Raw genomic sequence first — 17,163 nt, forward strand, 5'->3', positions numbered from 1 at the left:
AATCGACATGGATAGCGCCTTACGTCATTACAGTACCACGTGCATGAACTTTTCGTAATGCTCTGCTTTTCGCAAGGTCGGTTTCGTGGCACACTTAATTCACGATTTCTTTTAAAGGCGGGCACGCCAATGAAAAATTGATTAACCTAAAAAAAATACTAAAACACAGTTAATTTATAACAGGAAAGTTTGTTGCGGTAAGGGTATACTATTCGTGGAAGTATGATTAAATCGATATATATGTACCCAGCACCGAGTAGCGTCGTGCCAACTGAATCATCTCATGTTCTAACAAGGGCGAATGGAATCGTTTCGTTTGCCCCCCTCCCCTTCTTTTTTTTTCCTCCCCCCCTAACCTGTTTTATTTACTGATCATTTTTCCAACGCATGCTTGTCTTACGATATTTGACTGATCACCTCTGTTAGACCATAAAGATAAAATGCCTGATTACTGAGAAAATCATCGAATGAAAAAACCAGTTGAGACAAAACAAGTAAAACCAGTTTACAATGTACGTTCGTTACGTGGGATAAGTAAATCGGCTCCCGATGACAATTTTTTAAATGAAAGGTACAGTCTTTTTAGGCTTTGATTCATCTCGATTTCTTATTATTAGAAGTAACAAGTAATTTTGGGATTTTCGTTTTCTCGTCCAGTCAATACGTTCTTTTTGCTTGAAAATGAAATGATCGCCAAACAGTTTTAGTTAACACAGAGCAGCCCTGAGACGTGACGTCACACATCACCGACGCAGAACCAGCTTGTGGTTTATTATGTCAGGTTGCGCAAAGTTCACTCCATTTTAGGCTCGTCAGTTACCGCAACAAGATCTACACAAGTACACCGAGAGATTCAACATGGTTCTTCAACAGTGCTTGGCTTGCAATACCGTGGTAAGCTTTTAAGGAAATAAGATGGATTCTCTCATAAAATAACATCAATAATTCTACTAGACTTGTTCGACTCGCTGATATTCAAATTTGCCTTCGTTCGTTAATTTTCATATTTTTAACGGCCCTATTCCGTCACACAACAGCGCACAGCGCGCCACTTAAACTGATCATAATTTTGCAGTTTTACCGATAATTTGCCTCTAGAAAAGGTTGGATTAATTAGTAGTTATAATTTACCAATTTCTAGGCTCGTTTTGAGAAATTCCCGGCGAGTTTTTGGCGCGTGTCAGCGAGCGTTGGCGGTCACAGCTCTGACACAGCGAGGCGGCCCTCGCCGAAGACAAGGAACTGAACTGAACCAGTGACTCAGCACTGCATTCTCTTTCTATGACCACGCACCATGCACCAGCCGTAAATGGCTGTACAATTAAATGAGCAATTTTATTTTCTTAAATACAACTGTTCCTACATTATAAGAGACGGTACGTTTCACTAGTTCTGTTCGCCTGGTATTAAACACTTCCTTTCATCGCTCTCTCCGGTCTGAGGAGTTGAGGTGTGGGCGGAACGAGACTAAACTGATCAAAGTTTATTGAAAATTCTTTTCGCTGTGTCGTCGGCAACGAAAAAAATACACCTAATAGCGAAAATGTTCACATTTACTTCCTTCTTCTTGAACCTAGGTAGCTCTAGAGATGTAATTGTCGATCTTTCTCAGAAAGTTGTCGATTGAACTACATCCGCGTGTGAATATTGGAGACGACTTGACCCTTTTCGGTGCTGCGTGCCCGAGCGCGAGCAAGACAGGAAGCGTACGCGACCATCATTCGATTTTTTTTTCTTCTTTCTTTTATTGTGACAAATTTCCCTCTTTAATTTATATAAATTTTTGAGGTTAAGCTTTCCTGTTTTTATTTCCGTACGGATAATTCCAAACCGTGATAAATCGTTGATCGTAGCGTAACGTGTTACATACAACTATTCAGCAACAACAGAACTGACACTATCGATCCTTACGCCCATTGCGAGAAAATTATGCCCGTGAATGGCCAAATACCCTCGAAACTATCTAGAACCTACAGTATAATCCACAAAAACATCGCAAACAACAGAAATCACCTCAAATTTTATTAAATTCGCTTAATAAACCATTCCTTAAATAAAAATGCAAATAAAAGATTTAAAAATATTGCTCGTAATTTCATGTCGTGTTAACTTTCACATTTTTGAAATGCGGAAGTTGTGAACGTTTGCACGAATATTGACATTATCATCCTCACCCCATCTCCCCAGATATCAGAATCGTGCAAGTCCTGCGTATGTGGTCACGTGTTTGAAGACGCCAAGGAGATTGGTGGGAAAAGATTTTCAGGTAATCTTTCAAGTTGATCCAGTAAAACCAGTTTCTTTCCGATTTGTGCAGGTGTGAGGGGCGAATCATTTCGTACATGGTTTATAAATCAACCGGCATTAAAGAACGTTATTTCTGCTTTACAGTTTTATGCTTGAGCTATCTTACCTATATTATAATCCACACATCATTGGTCCTCGATTGAGTGTCGTGGAGCTAAAACAAAATTACTCTAGCCAGTCAAAAAAGACACAGACAATCCAGTGCACCAATCAAAATTCGAAGCAAATACATGTAGCCGACGCGAAGCGTGGAAAACGTGCGCGAGGGAGTCACGATTGGTTTTGGTTTTACTTGTGATTGGTTGGGAAAGTAGCGCGAGATTTTTAAACCAATCACTAAGCGACACTCAAATGAAAACCGCTCTATCACTGTCGTTATTACAGAATACCGTGCTGAGTTGTATACCCGTCTGGAGACCAGAAGAATAAAACAAGTGGCACGGAGAAACAGAAAAGCAAATGAAAAGGAGTCGGGGCGGCAACCGCTCAAAGAACAAAAGGTATGTATGAAATACACGAGTGGACTCTCCGCTGAAAATTAGGAAAATAAAAGAAATCCGAATTCCTCGTTTTGACCCCTGGACTCGCTGTTCATGGGTAATTTGACGGGGTAGGGCTACAAAACAAATTAAAGAGAGAGAGAGAAGGCGAAATTGTAATCAGCACAGTCATGCACACTTCACTATAGCTCCTTTGCAGCATCCGCATGTGAACTAAAATTATCCATTTGGAGTTGATAAAGCAAAATAAACCGCCGTAGCGAATTATGAAGAGCTGACGTTTCGAGCGTTATTACTTCGTCGGACCTTGAAACGTCAGCTTTTCACTATTTGCTACGGCGGACTTATCAACTACCAGTTGCTTGATAATCAACTAAGTGTTCACTTTAGGGAGTATCCGTTCTCCTCCTTTTCCTCCTTCCCACCTTCATTTAGACTGAATTGATTAATTGATTAAGTAAAGATTTATTGTTATACACCTAATTAAAAAATAATTTGACCCGTGAAAAGCATAAACCATGAACGATAAGACCCAATGGTATTATGGGTAGACAGCCTTGATAAGTTTCCCAGTAAACATTTGGGTCGCATCGTTCATGGTTTATGCTTTTCATGGGTCAACGATTCTTCAATCAGGTATATAATATTGTTTTCCGTTTCCTTTTTCCGATAGGCCAACGCGGTAGAATCCGGAGTCACCACCTTAACATTCAAACCCACGACAAACTCTTTTAAGCCGAAAACGTGTCACAGAAGAATAAAAGGCAAAAGATTTTCACGTCCAGTAAACCAGTCACCAAACAAAACTGCCGTGCCACCTGAACTAGTGTCCAGACTTCCAAGTGCTCTGCAGGAAATCAACCGAAGACTGACAGGACAGAACCTGATGTGGTGGACAATGCAGTTGCAGTAGATACTAAACGAGACGAGGAGAGCATGGCCAAGGGAACCAGCCCTCTTGACCCACGTCAATCATTCTAAATCTATTTTTGGATTATCTGATTTCTATTTTTAGGCTTTGAATTTGGTGAATTGCTGGAAAAGACCCAACCTAATTTGCTATTACTAGCGATGAATTTTTACGTTCAACACATCTCAGAGCGAAACATTTCCGACAAAAGGAAAAGAAGAAAACGATATTCTAGATTGCAGACAAATCTGTCTTCTGCGCTGAAGCAGCAACCAAGCAGAGGAAGTATTGTATCACCACAGCTGTTGAGTAGACTGCCAAGCGTTCTCAAGGAAATAAACCGAAGAATACTCGTACAGAATATTATGTGGCTGGCGTTACAGAAGGAGTAGAAACGAAAACAGTTTGAGAGCAATCCTTTCACGTTTTACAGATGACTGAACGGCTCCGGCTCAAACAGAAGTTCCTGAAAGTATTTCAAAATCTTGCAATATACACCGGAAACAAGGAAGCCGTTCCCAGAGAACAGGAACAAGCTGAGATTGACTGCGCGGAAAGTAAAAGTGCACATGATAGTTAACCCCGGGGCTATGTAAACGAAGACTGCATAAAAATGAGAGTAATGCATGCCGCTTATGGTAAAATGTGAAAATAAAACTGACTGAGGAAAGAAAAGAATGTTTGTTTTGTCTACTTGAAAAGATAAATAAAGGCTTCGTGGACGATATAAAGACAATTTAATCAGCAACTGATCGAGAAAGATTCTTTTCAAAAGTAAAAAAGTTTTACCGCAGAGGAACTTTTCGTATTTATAGAGCCTAAATGCCTTTTGTGTCAACATTAACCGAAACAGGGCTAAGAGGACCGTTTCATATGAACATGAGTTTCCAGATCTGCAAAATTATTACGTTTGCTAATCAGGACTCCATCGCCTACGCACATCCGGGATCCTTCCTCTGCTCAGCGCGCTCATAGAACTAGAGATATTGATGATATCATAAATCATCACAAACCACCTGTTACGTCACAATCACGTGATAACGGCGAGATAGCTCTCTAAAAAGCTGATTAATACATGAATCAGCAGGAAATAACTTGCAACCATTTCACTGCCCGATTTCATCTTGACGTACAGCTTGAAGTTCAACGATGGTATTTGAGCGGTGTATTGCATGCAACTTGTTGGTAAGACTATAAGAATTGAGTATTTTTTTGAGATGACATGAACTCTTTGGAACGTCATGTAAATGACCACTGAATCATTGGTATTGGTCATAATTCATCTGAATGTTTTGTATTATGATTTCAGACATTTCTATTTCAGCGATCGATTCTACTTTAATAGTGGAAAGATTGCTTATAATGATTAATCAGATTTAATGAGCCGTTACTCAGGCTTGTGTACAAAGCTGCTTTTCAATTTTGTCTGCTGGTTAAAGTCCGAGAAAAATGGCTTAATTTTACTTTAATTTACCACTCAGGCTGCTGTTTGAAAGTCGAAATTACTTTTCGTCTGCAGCTGATGTCCTCACACTGTCTGCCATGTTTGTCGACAAGCTTACATGTATTTATATCGCACCAGGCATAACTAATCGATGACATCAATGACATCAATGAAATCAATGAGTAATCGATGGGTAATCAGTTGATTAGTCATTGATTATTGCCGATGATCAATGAGTAATCGATGACTAATCGATAGGCCACAAAATTTTTGGTCATCGATTAGTCATCGATTGCATCGATTAGTCATTGATTGCATTGAATACTCATCGATATAGTCTCGTGGTTAAAAACCGGAACTTGTAAAAGTATAACAGGCTATAACAATCTAACAATATCATGGTAACACGTGAAAAAAGTACAGAAAGTAAAAGTGCTTGCAGCTGTTCCGGTGCGTAATGTAAGTGCTTATGATGGCTGTCTCCCTAAGCCGAAGCAGTTTTACTTTGCTGACAAACATCCACCGATCAAAATCTATAACCACGTAGTCGATTCTTGTCTTCGTACTTGTTAGTTTCTTTCCAGACTGGTTGGTTTTCCTGTTCAATTGTTTTTTTATTAAATAAAGAGTTGGGTAAAGTAAAATATTGAAATATCATCAGTATTTGTGCTTAGCCCTTCACGTCTTGATATGCCGGAAGGTTATTTGACCTTTTGTGAGGGCGTAATTTCGTCAACAAGAATGCCAGTTATAAAGCAAAATATGACTAACACAGAGAAAAAAAATCACAAAAAATGGTACAAGAAAGCAAGGAATGTGTCTTTTGTGTGCAGTATGATAGTTGATGAGTAATCGATGGGTCATCGATGAGTAATCAATAACATCAATAGGTAATCAATTACATCAATGAGTAATCGATATCATCGATGAGTAATCGATAGGCCACAAAATTTTTGGGCTTCGATTACTCATCGATTACTCATTGATCATCGCCAATAATCAATGACTAATCAACTGATTACCCATCGATTACTCATTGATTACCAATTGATGTCATTGATCATCGATTAGTTATGCCTGGATCGCACTGATATATTTAGTGTATCACAAAGCGCAAGCATTCCTCGGTTAGGCTCGTTACACCCTGTTAACTGATCACGGCTTCTTTTGTCTGATAACAAACCTTCAGGATGGATTAAATTCCAAGTATACGAACAGGCCCATTCTGTGGTTATAATAAACACTCAAAAAAGTACCGCAAGTTATCGAGTAAACCAAAACAACGAGAACAACAAGTAACAATAGTCCTAATAAATAACGGGGCCAGCCTACTGCATTTAGTAGTCAAGGTGGGAAGAAGACATGTCGCGTGCTAAATAGCCGGAAACAAATAGGATATTTGCCTTTAAAAATAGATTGAGAATTATTACTGAGTGCTACTCCTTTATCAGAGCAAATAATAAATAGCCCTTTCATGCCCTTGCTCACTGCTCTGCGAAAGTGCGAGAAACACCTCCGAACACTGAACATTCATGTTATAGCAACATTGAAACGCGCAAATCAGTTTGAAAATTTGAAATGTGTAACAACTCAGAAAAAAAAACGGAGAGATTAGCGGGTTTAAGATGGATTACGAAGAAGCGCAAATTAATTTTTTGTCTTTTAGGTTTAAAATCAGAGCAAATCATATGGAATCCAATATTTTTGCGGCAAAAGCTATTATAATTTTCATAGAGGTACATATTTTGATTTTACCGTTTTTGTGATGCTTTGCGGTTTACCAACGGTTTAGAAACTGATTTGCCTCAGTAGTGAGCACATATGTAACTTAGCGAATTTCTTATAAGAAAGGTTAAAAAAGAAAAAAAATACTGAAAACTCCTTGCATAAAGATCACAGGGTAAACAAATCGACGCTTTAAAAGTTTGTTTTTATTTTGCAACAATATCTTTTAACATCACTTGTAAAATAACGGTATAACCAAAACTGTAGATTAAAACTTGGTTAAAGCCCTTAAACGTATACTATAAACTAAGGTATAATTTTGGAGAGTAGAAATTCATGCGATAACTAATTAATATATATAACTTTAGCTATTTGCCACAAAACATTTTTCTATGTTCGCTTCCCTACGGTTCTTTTAAATTGGTTGTTGCAAAATAGTGACCGGTACTTTAAATAAGACTGGTTATTAAATATTCTCTGTCTCCTTATCTGTCAGCGAAACTTTTTAACGTGAATATCGATAATGCCAAAGACTTTTACAAAAAAAAAAACGCCAAACCTAGGCAACGCTGATGTGCCAGGCTACAGTCGAGCCTTGCTCAACAGCTAACAGACACCTCCGCACCTGTCCTTTTTCTAATCAATTCAAATTGGGGGATGACGTCACTGAGTACTGAGGTAAACTGGCTTGTGGCTTATTATCAAGCCGTGTGAAGTGAATCAGTGAGTCGCTGAGACCTAGAAATTCTTTGCCAGCGATTCAGTAACCAACCGACAATGGTCCTTCAACAGTGTTTGGCCTGTAACTCAGTGGTAAGGGAAATTCAAACTCTTAAAAGCTCATTTTGATCGAATCCTCCTTTTCCAGCTGTCTTGACCTAGACTGAATATTCAAATTTGTCTTAGTTTGATAATTTTCATATTGTCTTCCCAACTTGACAATTCTGTTTCGTCAGTTCAGTCCGCACGGAACAAGGCTCTACTGACTCGTGATAGGCTTCTTTTCATTTTCTGTAAGGGGATTTCTTTACCAGACTAAGTTTATTTCAAACAATGTTGAACATAAGTATTTCATGTAGTTACGAGTAAGGTTGGTGGAAGGATCTAGACGGTCCGCCCTTCCTGGTGACGACAAACACGCGCGCGTGTTACAGTGTATGGGGTTACTGAAGTCACATTATTTTACGATAACTCTCTCACTTACAAAGTACTCATAATAGAAATAAACCTCGGAAAAGGCGTTCGAAATAGTAAAAAAACAATTAGAAATCGCGCGGAGACGTACAGAACTGATAGTTACAATTTGGCAACGGATTAAGACGGCGCGATTCTGAGTTTCATGTGATGTAAAACAAAGCAGCTAAAAAGAATAAAAGCGCTGATTAATTAAGCTTGGAGCTGAAAAAGGCTTGTAAAACCTTTATATCCTTTTAATGTTTACTGAATTCGCCAAACTCTTCCTGACATTTGAGATGAAGGTGAGGGTCAGTTGACAAATGATTGAGCGACTTGTCTCGCAAACGTTTTTCTAAGTGATTGATATCTGTTTCAATGATGTCGTTTTCCCTCTTAGAAGACTGACTCGTGTACGTCATGTGTATGTGGTCACGTGTTTGAGAACTCGAAGCAGATTGGCGGAAAGAGGTTTTCAGGTAAGAATAAAACCCTTTAAAGCTTCAAGACTCCAAAATTATATTTTTCGAAATCTAGAGAAACTTGTAACACTACATGAAATTATTTGCCGAAAAGTTACCCTAGAGACCTCTAAAGGTTAGAACCACCTTGAACAGCATGATAAACAGCACCACGTGAAAACTGGTCAAACGCTACCGTTTCGTCCAGAGTCTTGAAAGTTAAACGGCGTCACGTTGTTTAACATAATAGACACTGCAACATGGCGGAGTACCTACTGCTCAGCTGTAGCTGTCATTTGAATGGTCACACTCACGCGCACTCAGATGTCACAAATTTTATGGGTAGTGCTATATCAACAGAAATGAGGGCTAAAAGGGTGAAATACTTTTGAGCTGAATGTACAATGGCTTAAGTAATAGCTTTCATTTCACATCATAATCAAGCCATATTGTTCAGAAATATATCTGAGAAGATTCTTTTCAGTGTGTTTTCTCTTAAGATCTTCACGGCTAAAGCTCATGTTTTATGACACGAAATTACATCTTAAGTTTATCTGGGGTCTTTATCAAGCTGAACCACGGAGAGGGAGTGGGGCTGGTAGTAGCTTTTAATTATTGGGCCTTCGTGCTATACATAAATAACATTTTCATTTTATTATACTATTTATTTCTTTTTCAGAATATCGAGCGGAACTATATCATCGTTTGGAAAACAGAAGAATGAAGAGACTTACCCGGGAAAACAGAAAAGCACAAAACGACAAACAGTCAAAACCACTAAAAGAACGCATGGTACTAAGAATTGGAAAATGTTTAATCAGAAATTCAGTTGTGAGCAATAATTGTACGCTAAACCTAAGGAAGTTCATGAATAAATCTCTTATGGATAATGCTTTGCTTTCTTTAAGAGGACATAGTCCCGGTTACATTGTAACCATCAGTTATGGGACGTATCCCATAAAGGAACACGTAGACGGACGCGAAAATTAAGCGGTGCCGATGCTTATGGGCTTGTTTCACTGTGATCAGCACTTATATGTTTTTATATTTTGTAATTCCATTCCTAGACCAACACGACAGATGAAACTGGAGTCATCCGCTCATCCTTTAAACCTAAGGCTCACACATCTGCGGGATCAAAAACATTCAACCGGCGACGAATAAAATCCAAAACACTTTCACGCCCAATTATAGACTCTGTACCAAACCAATCTCAAGCCCAGAGTCCGCTGGATTCCACGGTCAGCGACAACAAGCAAAACTACTGTGCCACCTGAACTAGTGTCCAGACTTCCAAGTGCTCTGCAAGAAATCAACCGAAGACTGACAGGACAGAACCTGATGTGGTGGACTATGCACTGGTTACAATAAAAATGTGATATTGAAAACCGGGAACCTTTGTAAATTATGAATATTTTAATAGTATGGTGTCTCTGAAGCCTCAAAACGTTAGTCACCAAGAACAACTACAGATTGATGCTCCTGGGTTCAGACCTTTAGCAATGTTCTGTGGTGTGTTTTTAAATAGAGGGAAAGGAGAGTGAAAGTCAACAAAAATCGTATAAGATTATGTGTGTTTTATAATTTTTTTTTAACTGGGGAAAGAGAAGATCGGTTGGATTTGGAAATCGATAAACATTGTGTATTTTTTTTTGTTAAAATGCCAAGTATTTTAATTTTCTTTACTTTTATTAATAGGTTAATCAACCTGTAACTGAAGTAAAAAATATATTTATATATCTTACTTTATTGTATTTGGTAAAATGTAAATAAATTATTGTTTTCCAACAAGACATGTCAAACATCAGGAGAATTCACAAAAAACGCACACAAACTGACCGTGTCAGGTGTCATGTGTCGTCATACCGTGACAATAGAAAGTGTTCAGGTGTTATCAGGTGCATATGCTCCTGATGTTACCGACGGGTCCCAAGGTATAAAATAGAACAGAGAGAGAAATTTGCCTTACCACTGTCTCGCCTGATGTTTTCGTTGTCGTCCGGTGGCTTTAAACCGATCCTGAGAAGTAGCCAAATTACTAAGATTTACCTTTACAAGCCACAAAAACAAATATAGACTTAACATAGTCTCAGGAGGGTGTCAGCTGTGTTAAAAAAATTAAACTGATACATTGCATTTCAAGCAAGCTGACTCTTTCCGAATTTCTCCAGCTCGGCCATGAGACAGTCGGTCGTATGGGTTTTCCTGTCCTTCGCCCTTCCCGACAGGCTCCGAAGCAGCTCACTTCGGACTAGTCACTGTCGTGGTAGTCTATACGCAGTCAGTTTGCATCTGAGAATTTTCATTGGAGCCTGAAAACATATTTGAAAACTATTATGAATGTTAGAGAAAAAAAAGCTCAATCCTGGAGAAGAGAAGCTGACTGTACCACGCAAAGAGGAAAAGAATCAAAAAAGGAAAAAAGACCGTAACGTTTATTGGCACTGCGCTTTGTCCAATTATATATCACTGAACCTATAGCTAGACTTTCTCAAAGTCTTTCGCTTCTCGTTTCCGCGGGTTTGGTGGTAGTATACCCCGCTCGCTTTCACGCTTTGCACACACTGTCGCGCTTCGCGCTCTGTCTGCTCGACTTGTAGGCAAGTCTACACTGAGCCCAGCGGATTTTTCGTTTTCCCTACCCCTTCCTCTTATTCCAGTTTCAAGATCCATTGTATGACTAGAGCCTTTTTGTGCGCGTGAGATTTTAACTTCGCGTGGAATTTTGGTGCGATGTTTTGGGTTTTGAGGGGACAAAGTTCAGTGTTGAAAAGTTTTGCTACTTATTAAGACTGATATTTTACATAATTAAAGAGGGAATTTAATCTTTAATATTCCCAAAAAATTAAGTAAACTCGAACGAAAACCAATCACTGGAACAAATAAAAAGTGAATTTTTTAAAGATGCAGTCATGGTAGAAAACTTTGCCCTTTGAACGTCAATACTGTTTCATCATCACGTCTGTCACACGAATGGAAATTTATTGATCTTCCGGTGCATTCAGAGTACGATGATTATTAAAGTCTACGTGTAAGTGTAAATTCTAGAAAAGGTTTTTGCGATACTGTGTAATTTTGCGGACAAAAATTTCATGCGATTTCGCGAGAAGTCTTCTAAATTAAGTTACGGCGAAAGGTTGATACCCATACTTAATCTCTGCCATCATGATAAATTAAGAGTGTTGCGAATAAGATGATAGATGATATAGTCAACTAGTGCTTTACTCTGAAACCAGGAAATTAGTTCAAAGAGCTGTTTTAATTTGAATAATTTTGTTGTTTGTGTCTAGTATTTTAAGATAAAACTGAGCCAAAGTGTATTATTAAATACATAATCATTAACGAAAATAAAAACCACCGCGGCGCCCCTGAGTGGGCCGGCGATATTCGTGTCGTGGCGAAAGTACTGAAGCTTACTGAGCCGTCAAGAACCGTTAGACGTCCTTGTTGAGCAAAATATCGCTTCAGTACAAAAGCAGTTCATTATGTGTCTTTACGTTTTAGTAGTTCTAGCAAATCTATAGTTCGGTAGAAAAAACATTAGCTCTCGCCCACTGTTTGCCATGATTGCATGCAGCATCAGTTTTCTTAGAAACATTTCTAAATACAAACTGAGTGAGACATGGGAAAAAGACTAAAACTGAATGACTTATATCTAGTCAGAAAACGCACTCAGTGCATCTTTGATTTAGATCAGTCCGGATGAGGGAAACCTTACAACATGTAAAGGAAAGCGATAGCTATAATCGACATGGATATACTAGTTATGCAACGCTTTCGAGTGGTATACTATGGAATATCCCACTTGTCACTTGTATTTTCTTGGTATACACACTCGCCTAAAGGCTCGTGTGTATACCGAGAAAATACAAGTGACAAGTGGGATATTCCATAGTATACCACGAGAAAGTGTTGTGTAACTATTTTATACCATGCCATAGAAAATACGCTTACTAAATCTCGTCGAGAATTAGATCGCAGCGCATGATGGGAAGGTTGAGTTGAATACCGTCGAATATACAACGGCTTTCCTAAATTCTGATTGGCTGTATTTTCTATGGCATGGTATAAAGCGCCTTACGTCATTACAGTACCAGGTGCATGAACTTTTCGTAATGCTCTGCTTTTCACGAGGTCGGTTTCGTCGACACTTCAATTCACGATTTGCTTTTAAAGGCTTGAGGCAAACGCTCAATGAAAACTTGATCCCGGCCTTAACGAAAATACAAAACTTCAAGTTAATTTAGAACAGGAAAGGTTGCTCTGCTATGGGTATTCGGAGAAAGAATGATAAAATCGATATAAATGTACGTACCCAGCACCGAGTCCCGGCACCGAGTAGCGGCATGCCAACTGAATCATCTCATGTTTTAACAAGGGCGAATGGAATATTAACCTGTTTTATTTACTGATCATTTTTTAAACGGATACTTGTCTTACGATATTTGACTGATCACCTCTTTCGGTTCTTGAAGACCAAGAAGGTAAAATGTCTGATCACTGAGAAAATCATCGGATAAAAAACCAGTTGAGACAAAACAAGTAAAACGAGTTGACAATGTACGTTCGTTACGTGGGATAAGTAAATCGGCCCGACGATAATTTTTTCAGTAAGGTTTACCTCGATTTCTTATTATTGGTAACAAGTAGTTTCGGGATTTTCGTTTTCTCGTCCAGTGAATATGGTTTTTTTATCTTGAAAATGAAATGATCACTGAACAGTTTTAGTTTTGTAACGCAGAGCGGCCCTGAGACGTGACGTCACACATCACCGACGCAAAACCAGCTTGTGGCTTATTATGTCAGGTTGCGCAAAGTATTTTAGGCTCGTCAGTTACCGCATCGAGATCTTCCCAAGTACACCGAGAGATTCAACATGGTTCTTCAACAGTGCTTGGCTTGCAATACCGTGGTAAGCTTTTAAGGAAATAAGATGGATTCTCTCATAAAATAACATCAATAATTCTACTAGACTTGCTCGACTCGCTGATATTCAAATTTGCTTTCGTTCGTTAATTTTCATATTTTTAACGGCCCTATTCCGTCACACAACAGCGCACAGCGCGCCACTTAAACTAATCGTAATTTTGCAGTTTTATCGATAATTTCCCTCAAGGAAAGGTTGGATTAATTAATAACTATAATTTACCAATTTCTAGGCTTGTTTTGAGAGATTCCCGGCGAGTTTTAGGCGCGTATCAGCGAGCGTTGGCGGTCACAGCTCCGGACACAGCGAGGCGGCCCTCGCCGAAGACAAGGAACTGAACTGAACCAGTGACTCAGCACTGCATTCTCTTTCGATGACCACGCACCAGCCGTAAATGGCTCTACAATTAAATGAGAAATTTATTTTCTTAAATACAACTGTTCTTACATTATAAGAGACGGTACGTTTCACTAGTTCTGTTCGCCTGGTAGTAAACACTTCCTTTCATCGCTCTCTCCGGTCTGAGGAGTTCAGGTGTGGGCGGAACGAGACTAAACTGATCAAAGTTTATTGAAAATTCTTTTCGCTGTGTCGTCGGCAACGAAAAAATACACCAAATAGCGAAAATGTTCACATTTACTTCCTTCTTCTTGAACCTAGGTAGCTCTAGAGATGTATTTGTCGATCTTTCTCAGAAAGTTGTCGATTGAACTACATCCGCGTGTGAATATTGGAGACGACTTGACCCTTTTCGGTGCTGCGTGCCCGAGCGCGAGCAAGACAGGAAGCGTATGCGACCATCATTCGATTTTTTTCTTCTTTCTTTTATTGTGACAAATTTCCCTCTTTAATTTAGATAGATTTTAGAGGTTAAGCTTCCCTATTGTATTTCTGTACAACGAATTCCCGACATGAATCGTTGACCTTAACGTACCGTGTTATATACAACTATTCAGCAACAACAGAACTTGCACTATCGATCCTTACGCCCATTGCGAGAAAATTATGTCCGTGGATGGCCAAATACCAACACCACTATCTAGAACCTACAGTATAATCCACAAAACATCACAAACAACATAAATCACCTCAAATTTATTTAATTCAAACCACCGCAAATAAAAGATTTATAAATTTTGCTCGTAATTTCATGTCGTGTTAACTTTCACATTTTTGAAATGCGGAAGTTGTGAACGTTTGCACGAATATTGACATTATCATCCTCATGCACCCCATCTCCCCAGATATCAGAATCGTGCAAGTCCTGCGTATGTGGTCACGTGTTTGAAGACGCCAAGGAGATTGGTGGGAAAAGATTTTCAGGTAATCTTTCTAGTTAATGTGGTAAAACCAGTTTCTTTTCGATTTGTGCAGGTGTGAAGGGTGAATCATTTCATACATGGTTTATAAATCAACCGTGAATTTTAAGAACGTTATTTCTGCTTTAACAGTTTTATGCTTGAGCTATCTTACCTATATTATAATCCACACATCATTGGTCCTCGATTGAGTGTCGTGGAGCTAAAACAAAATTACTCTAGCCAGTCAAAAAAGACACAGACAATCCAGTGCACCAATCAAAATTCGAAGCAAATACATGTAGCCGACGCGAAGCGTGGAAAACGTGCGCGAGCGAGTCACGATTGGTTTTGGTTTTACTTCTGATTGGTTGAGAAAGTAGCGCGAGATTTTTAAACCAATCACTAAGGTAGTAGTGAGAACAAGACGACACTCAAATGAAAACCGCTCTATCACTGTCGTTATTACAGAATACCGTGCTGAGTTGTATACCCGTCTGCAGACCAGAAGAATAAAACAAGTGGCACGGAGAAACAGAAAAGCAAATGAAAAGGAGTCGGGGCGGCAACCGCTCAAAGAACAAAAGGTATGTATGAAATACACGAGTGGACTCTCCGCTGAAAATTAGGAAAATAAAAGAAATCCGAATTCCTCGTTTTGACCCCTGGACTCGCTGTTCATGGGTAATTTGACGGGGTAGGGCTACAAAGCAAATTAAAGAGAGAGAGAGAGAAGGCGAAATTGTAATCAGCACAGTCATGCACACTTCACTATAGCTCCTTTGCAGCATCCGCATGTGAACTAAAATTATCCATTTGGAGTTGATAAAGCAAAATAAACCGCCGTAGCGAATTATGAAGAGCTGACGTTTCGAGCGTTATTACTTCGTCGGACCTTGAAACGTCAGCTTTTCACTATTTGCTACGGCGGACTTATCAACTACCAGTTGCTTGATAATCAACTAAGTGTTCACTTTAGGGAGTATCTGTTCTCCTCCTTTTCCTCCTTCCCACCTTCATTTAGACTGAATTGATTAATTGATTAAGTAAAGATTTATTGTTATACACCTAATTAAAAAATAATTTGACCCGTGAAAAGCATAAACCATGAACGATAAGACCCAATGGTATTATGGGTAGACAGCCTTGATAAGTTTCCCAGTAAACATTTGGGTCGCATCGTTCATGGTTTATGCTTTTCATGGGTCAACGATTCTTCAATCAGGTATATAATATTGTTTTCCGTTTCCTTTTTCCGATAGGCCAACGCGGTAGAATCCGGAGTCACCACCTTAACATTCAAACCCACGAAAAACTCTTTTAAGCCGAAAACGTGTCACAGAAGAATAAAAGGCAAAAGATTTTCACGTCCAGTAAACCAGTCACCAAACAAAACTGCCGTGCCACCTGAACTAGTGTCCAGACTTCCAAGTGCTCTGCAGGAAATCAACCGAAGACTGACAGGACAGAACCTGATGTGGTGGACAATGCAGTTGCAGTAGATACTAAACGAGACGAGGAGAGCATGGCCAAGGGAACCAGCCCTCTTGACCCACGTCAATCATTCTAAATCTATTTTTGGATTATCTGATTTCTATTTTTAGGCTTTGAATTTGGTGAATTGCTGGAAAAGACCCAACCTAATTTGCTATTACTAGCGATGAATTTTTACGTTCAACACATCTCAGAGCGAAACATTTCCGACAAAAGGAAAAGAAGAAAACGATATTCTAGATTGCAGACAAATCTGTCTTCTGCGCTGAAGCAGCAACCAAGCAGAGGAAGTATTGTATCACCACAGCTGTTGAGTAGACTGCCAAGCGTTCTCAAGGAAATAAACCGAAGAATACTCGTACAGAATATTATGTGGCTGGCGTTACAGAAGGAGTAGAAACGAAAACAGTTTGAGAGCAATCCTTTCACGTTTTACAGATGACTGAACGGCTCCGGCTCAAACAGAAGTTCCTGAAAGTATTTCAAAATCTTGCAATATACACCGGAAACAAGGAAGCCGTTCCCAGAGAACAGGAACAAGCTGAGATTGACTGCGCGGAAAGTAAAAGTGCACATGATAGTTAACCCCTGGGCTATGTAAACGAAGACTGCATAAAAATGAGAGTAATGCATGCCGCTTATGGTAAAATGTGAAAATAAAACTGACTGAGGAAAGAAAAGAATGTTTGTTTTGTCTACTTGAAAAGATAAATAAAGGCTTCGTGGACGATATAAAGACAATTTAATCAGCAACTGATCGAGAAAGATTCTTTTCAAAAGTAAAAAAGTTTTACCACAGAGGAACTTTTCGTATTTATAGAGCCTAAATGCCTTTTGTGTCAACAATAACCGAAACAGGGCTAAGAGGACCGTTTCATATGAACATGAGTTTCCAGATCTGCAAAATTATTACGTTTGCTAATC

At 39.1% G+C, this 17,163-nt stretch overlaps 3 protein-coding genes across 6 annotated transcripts; all 3 read left to right on the forward strand.

Moving 5' to 3' along the window:
* The first annotated feature begins 741 nt into the window (after positions 1-741).
* Positions 742-3,880, forward strand: LOC144644339 (uncharacterized). The gene is made up of 4 exons (XM_078503807.1): positions 742-894; positions 2,188-2,266; positions 2,692-2,807; positions 3,481-3,880. The coding sequence occupies exons 1-4, from the start codon at positions 859-861 to the stop codon at positions 3,718-3,720; spliced, it is 471 nt and encodes a 156-aa protein (XP_078359933.1). The 5' UTR covers positions 742-858; the 3' UTR covers positions 3,721-3,880.
* An 831-nt stretch (positions 3,881-4,711) lies between these two features.
* Positions 4,712-9,915, forward strand: LOC144644343 (uncharacterized). 4 transcript variants are annotated; one of them, XM_078503814.1, is made up of 5 exons: positions 6,249-7,699; positions 8,460-8,538; positions 9,200-9,312; positions 9,588-9,723; positions 9,773-9,915. In XM_078503814.1, exons 1-5 carry the CDS (start codon positions 7,664-7,666, stop codon positions 9,889-9,891), a joined length of 483 nt encoding a protein of 160 aa, XP_078359940.1. In that variant the 5' UTR covers positions 6,249-7,663; the 3' UTR covers positions 9,892-9,915. The 4 variants fall into 4 exon arrangements, with proteins under 4 accessions (XP_078359938.1, XP_078359937.1, XP_078359940.1 ...); XM_078503812.1 differs by lacking the exon at positions 6,249-7,699 and adding an exon at positions 4,712-4,902 and having other exon boundaries at positions 8,463-8,538; positions 9,588-9,915; XM_078503811.1 differs by lacking the exon at positions 6,249-7,699 and adding an exon at positions 4,727-4,902 and having other exon boundaries at positions 9,588-9,915.
* A 3,423-nt stretch (positions 9,916-13,338) lies between these two features.
* LOC144644341 (uncharacterized) lies at positions 13,339-17,010 on the forward strand. Its single transcript, XM_078503809.1, has 4 exons — positions 13,339-13,432; positions 14,692-14,770; positions 15,217-15,332; positions 16,008-17,010. Exons 1-4 carry the CDS (start codon positions 13,397-13,399, stop codon positions 16,245-16,247), a joined length of 471 nt encoding a protein of 156 aa, XP_078359935.1. The 5' UTR covers positions 13,339-13,396; the 3' UTR covers positions 16,248-17,010.
* The last annotated feature ends 153 nt before the right edge of the window (positions 17,011-17,163 follow it).

Source organism: Oculina patagonica, chromosome 2 (assembly GCF_052425735.1).
Source record: "Oculina patagonica isolate OP01 chromosome 2, crgOcupat, whole genome shotgun sequence".
Classification (NCBI taxonomy): domain Eukaryota; kingdom Metazoa; phylum Cnidaria; class Anthozoa; order Scleractinia; family Oculinidae; genus Oculina; species Oculina patagonica.

Coding starts and splice junctions, on each gene's coding strand:
- LOC144644339 (XM_078503807.1), top strand. CDS start 859: ATGGTTCTTCAACAGTGCTTGGCTTGCAATACCGTG. Junction 895..2,187: donor GCTTGGCTTGCAATACCGTG/GTAAGCTTTTAA, acceptor CCATCTCCCCAG/ATATCAGAATCGTGCAAGTC. Junction 2,808..3,480: donor AACCGCTCAAAGAACAAAAG/GTATGTATGAAA, acceptor TTTTTCCGATAG/GCCAACGCGGTAGAATCCGG.
- LOC144644343 (XM_078503814.1), top strand. CDS start 7,664: ATGGTCCTTCAACAGTGTTTGGCCTGTAACTCAGTG. Junction 7,700..8,459: donor GTTTGGCCTGTAACTCAGTG/GTAAGGGAAATT, acceptor TTTCCCTCTTAG/AAGACTGACTCGTGTACGTC. Junction 9,313..9,587: donor AACCACTAAAAGAACGCATG/GTACTAAGAATT, acceptor TTCCATTCCTAG/ACCAACACGACAGATGAAAC.
- LOC144644341 (XM_078503809.1), top strand. CDS start 13,397: ATGGTTCTTCAACAGTGCTTGGCTTGCAATACCGTG. Junction 13,433..14,691: donor GCTTGGCTTGCAATACCGTG/GTAAGCTTTTAA, acceptor CCATCTCCCCAG/ATATCAGAATCGTGCAAGTC. Junction 14,771..15,216: donor TGGTGGGAAAAGATTTTCAG/GTAATCTTTCTA, acceptor TCGTTATTACAG/AATACCGTGCTGAGTTGTAT.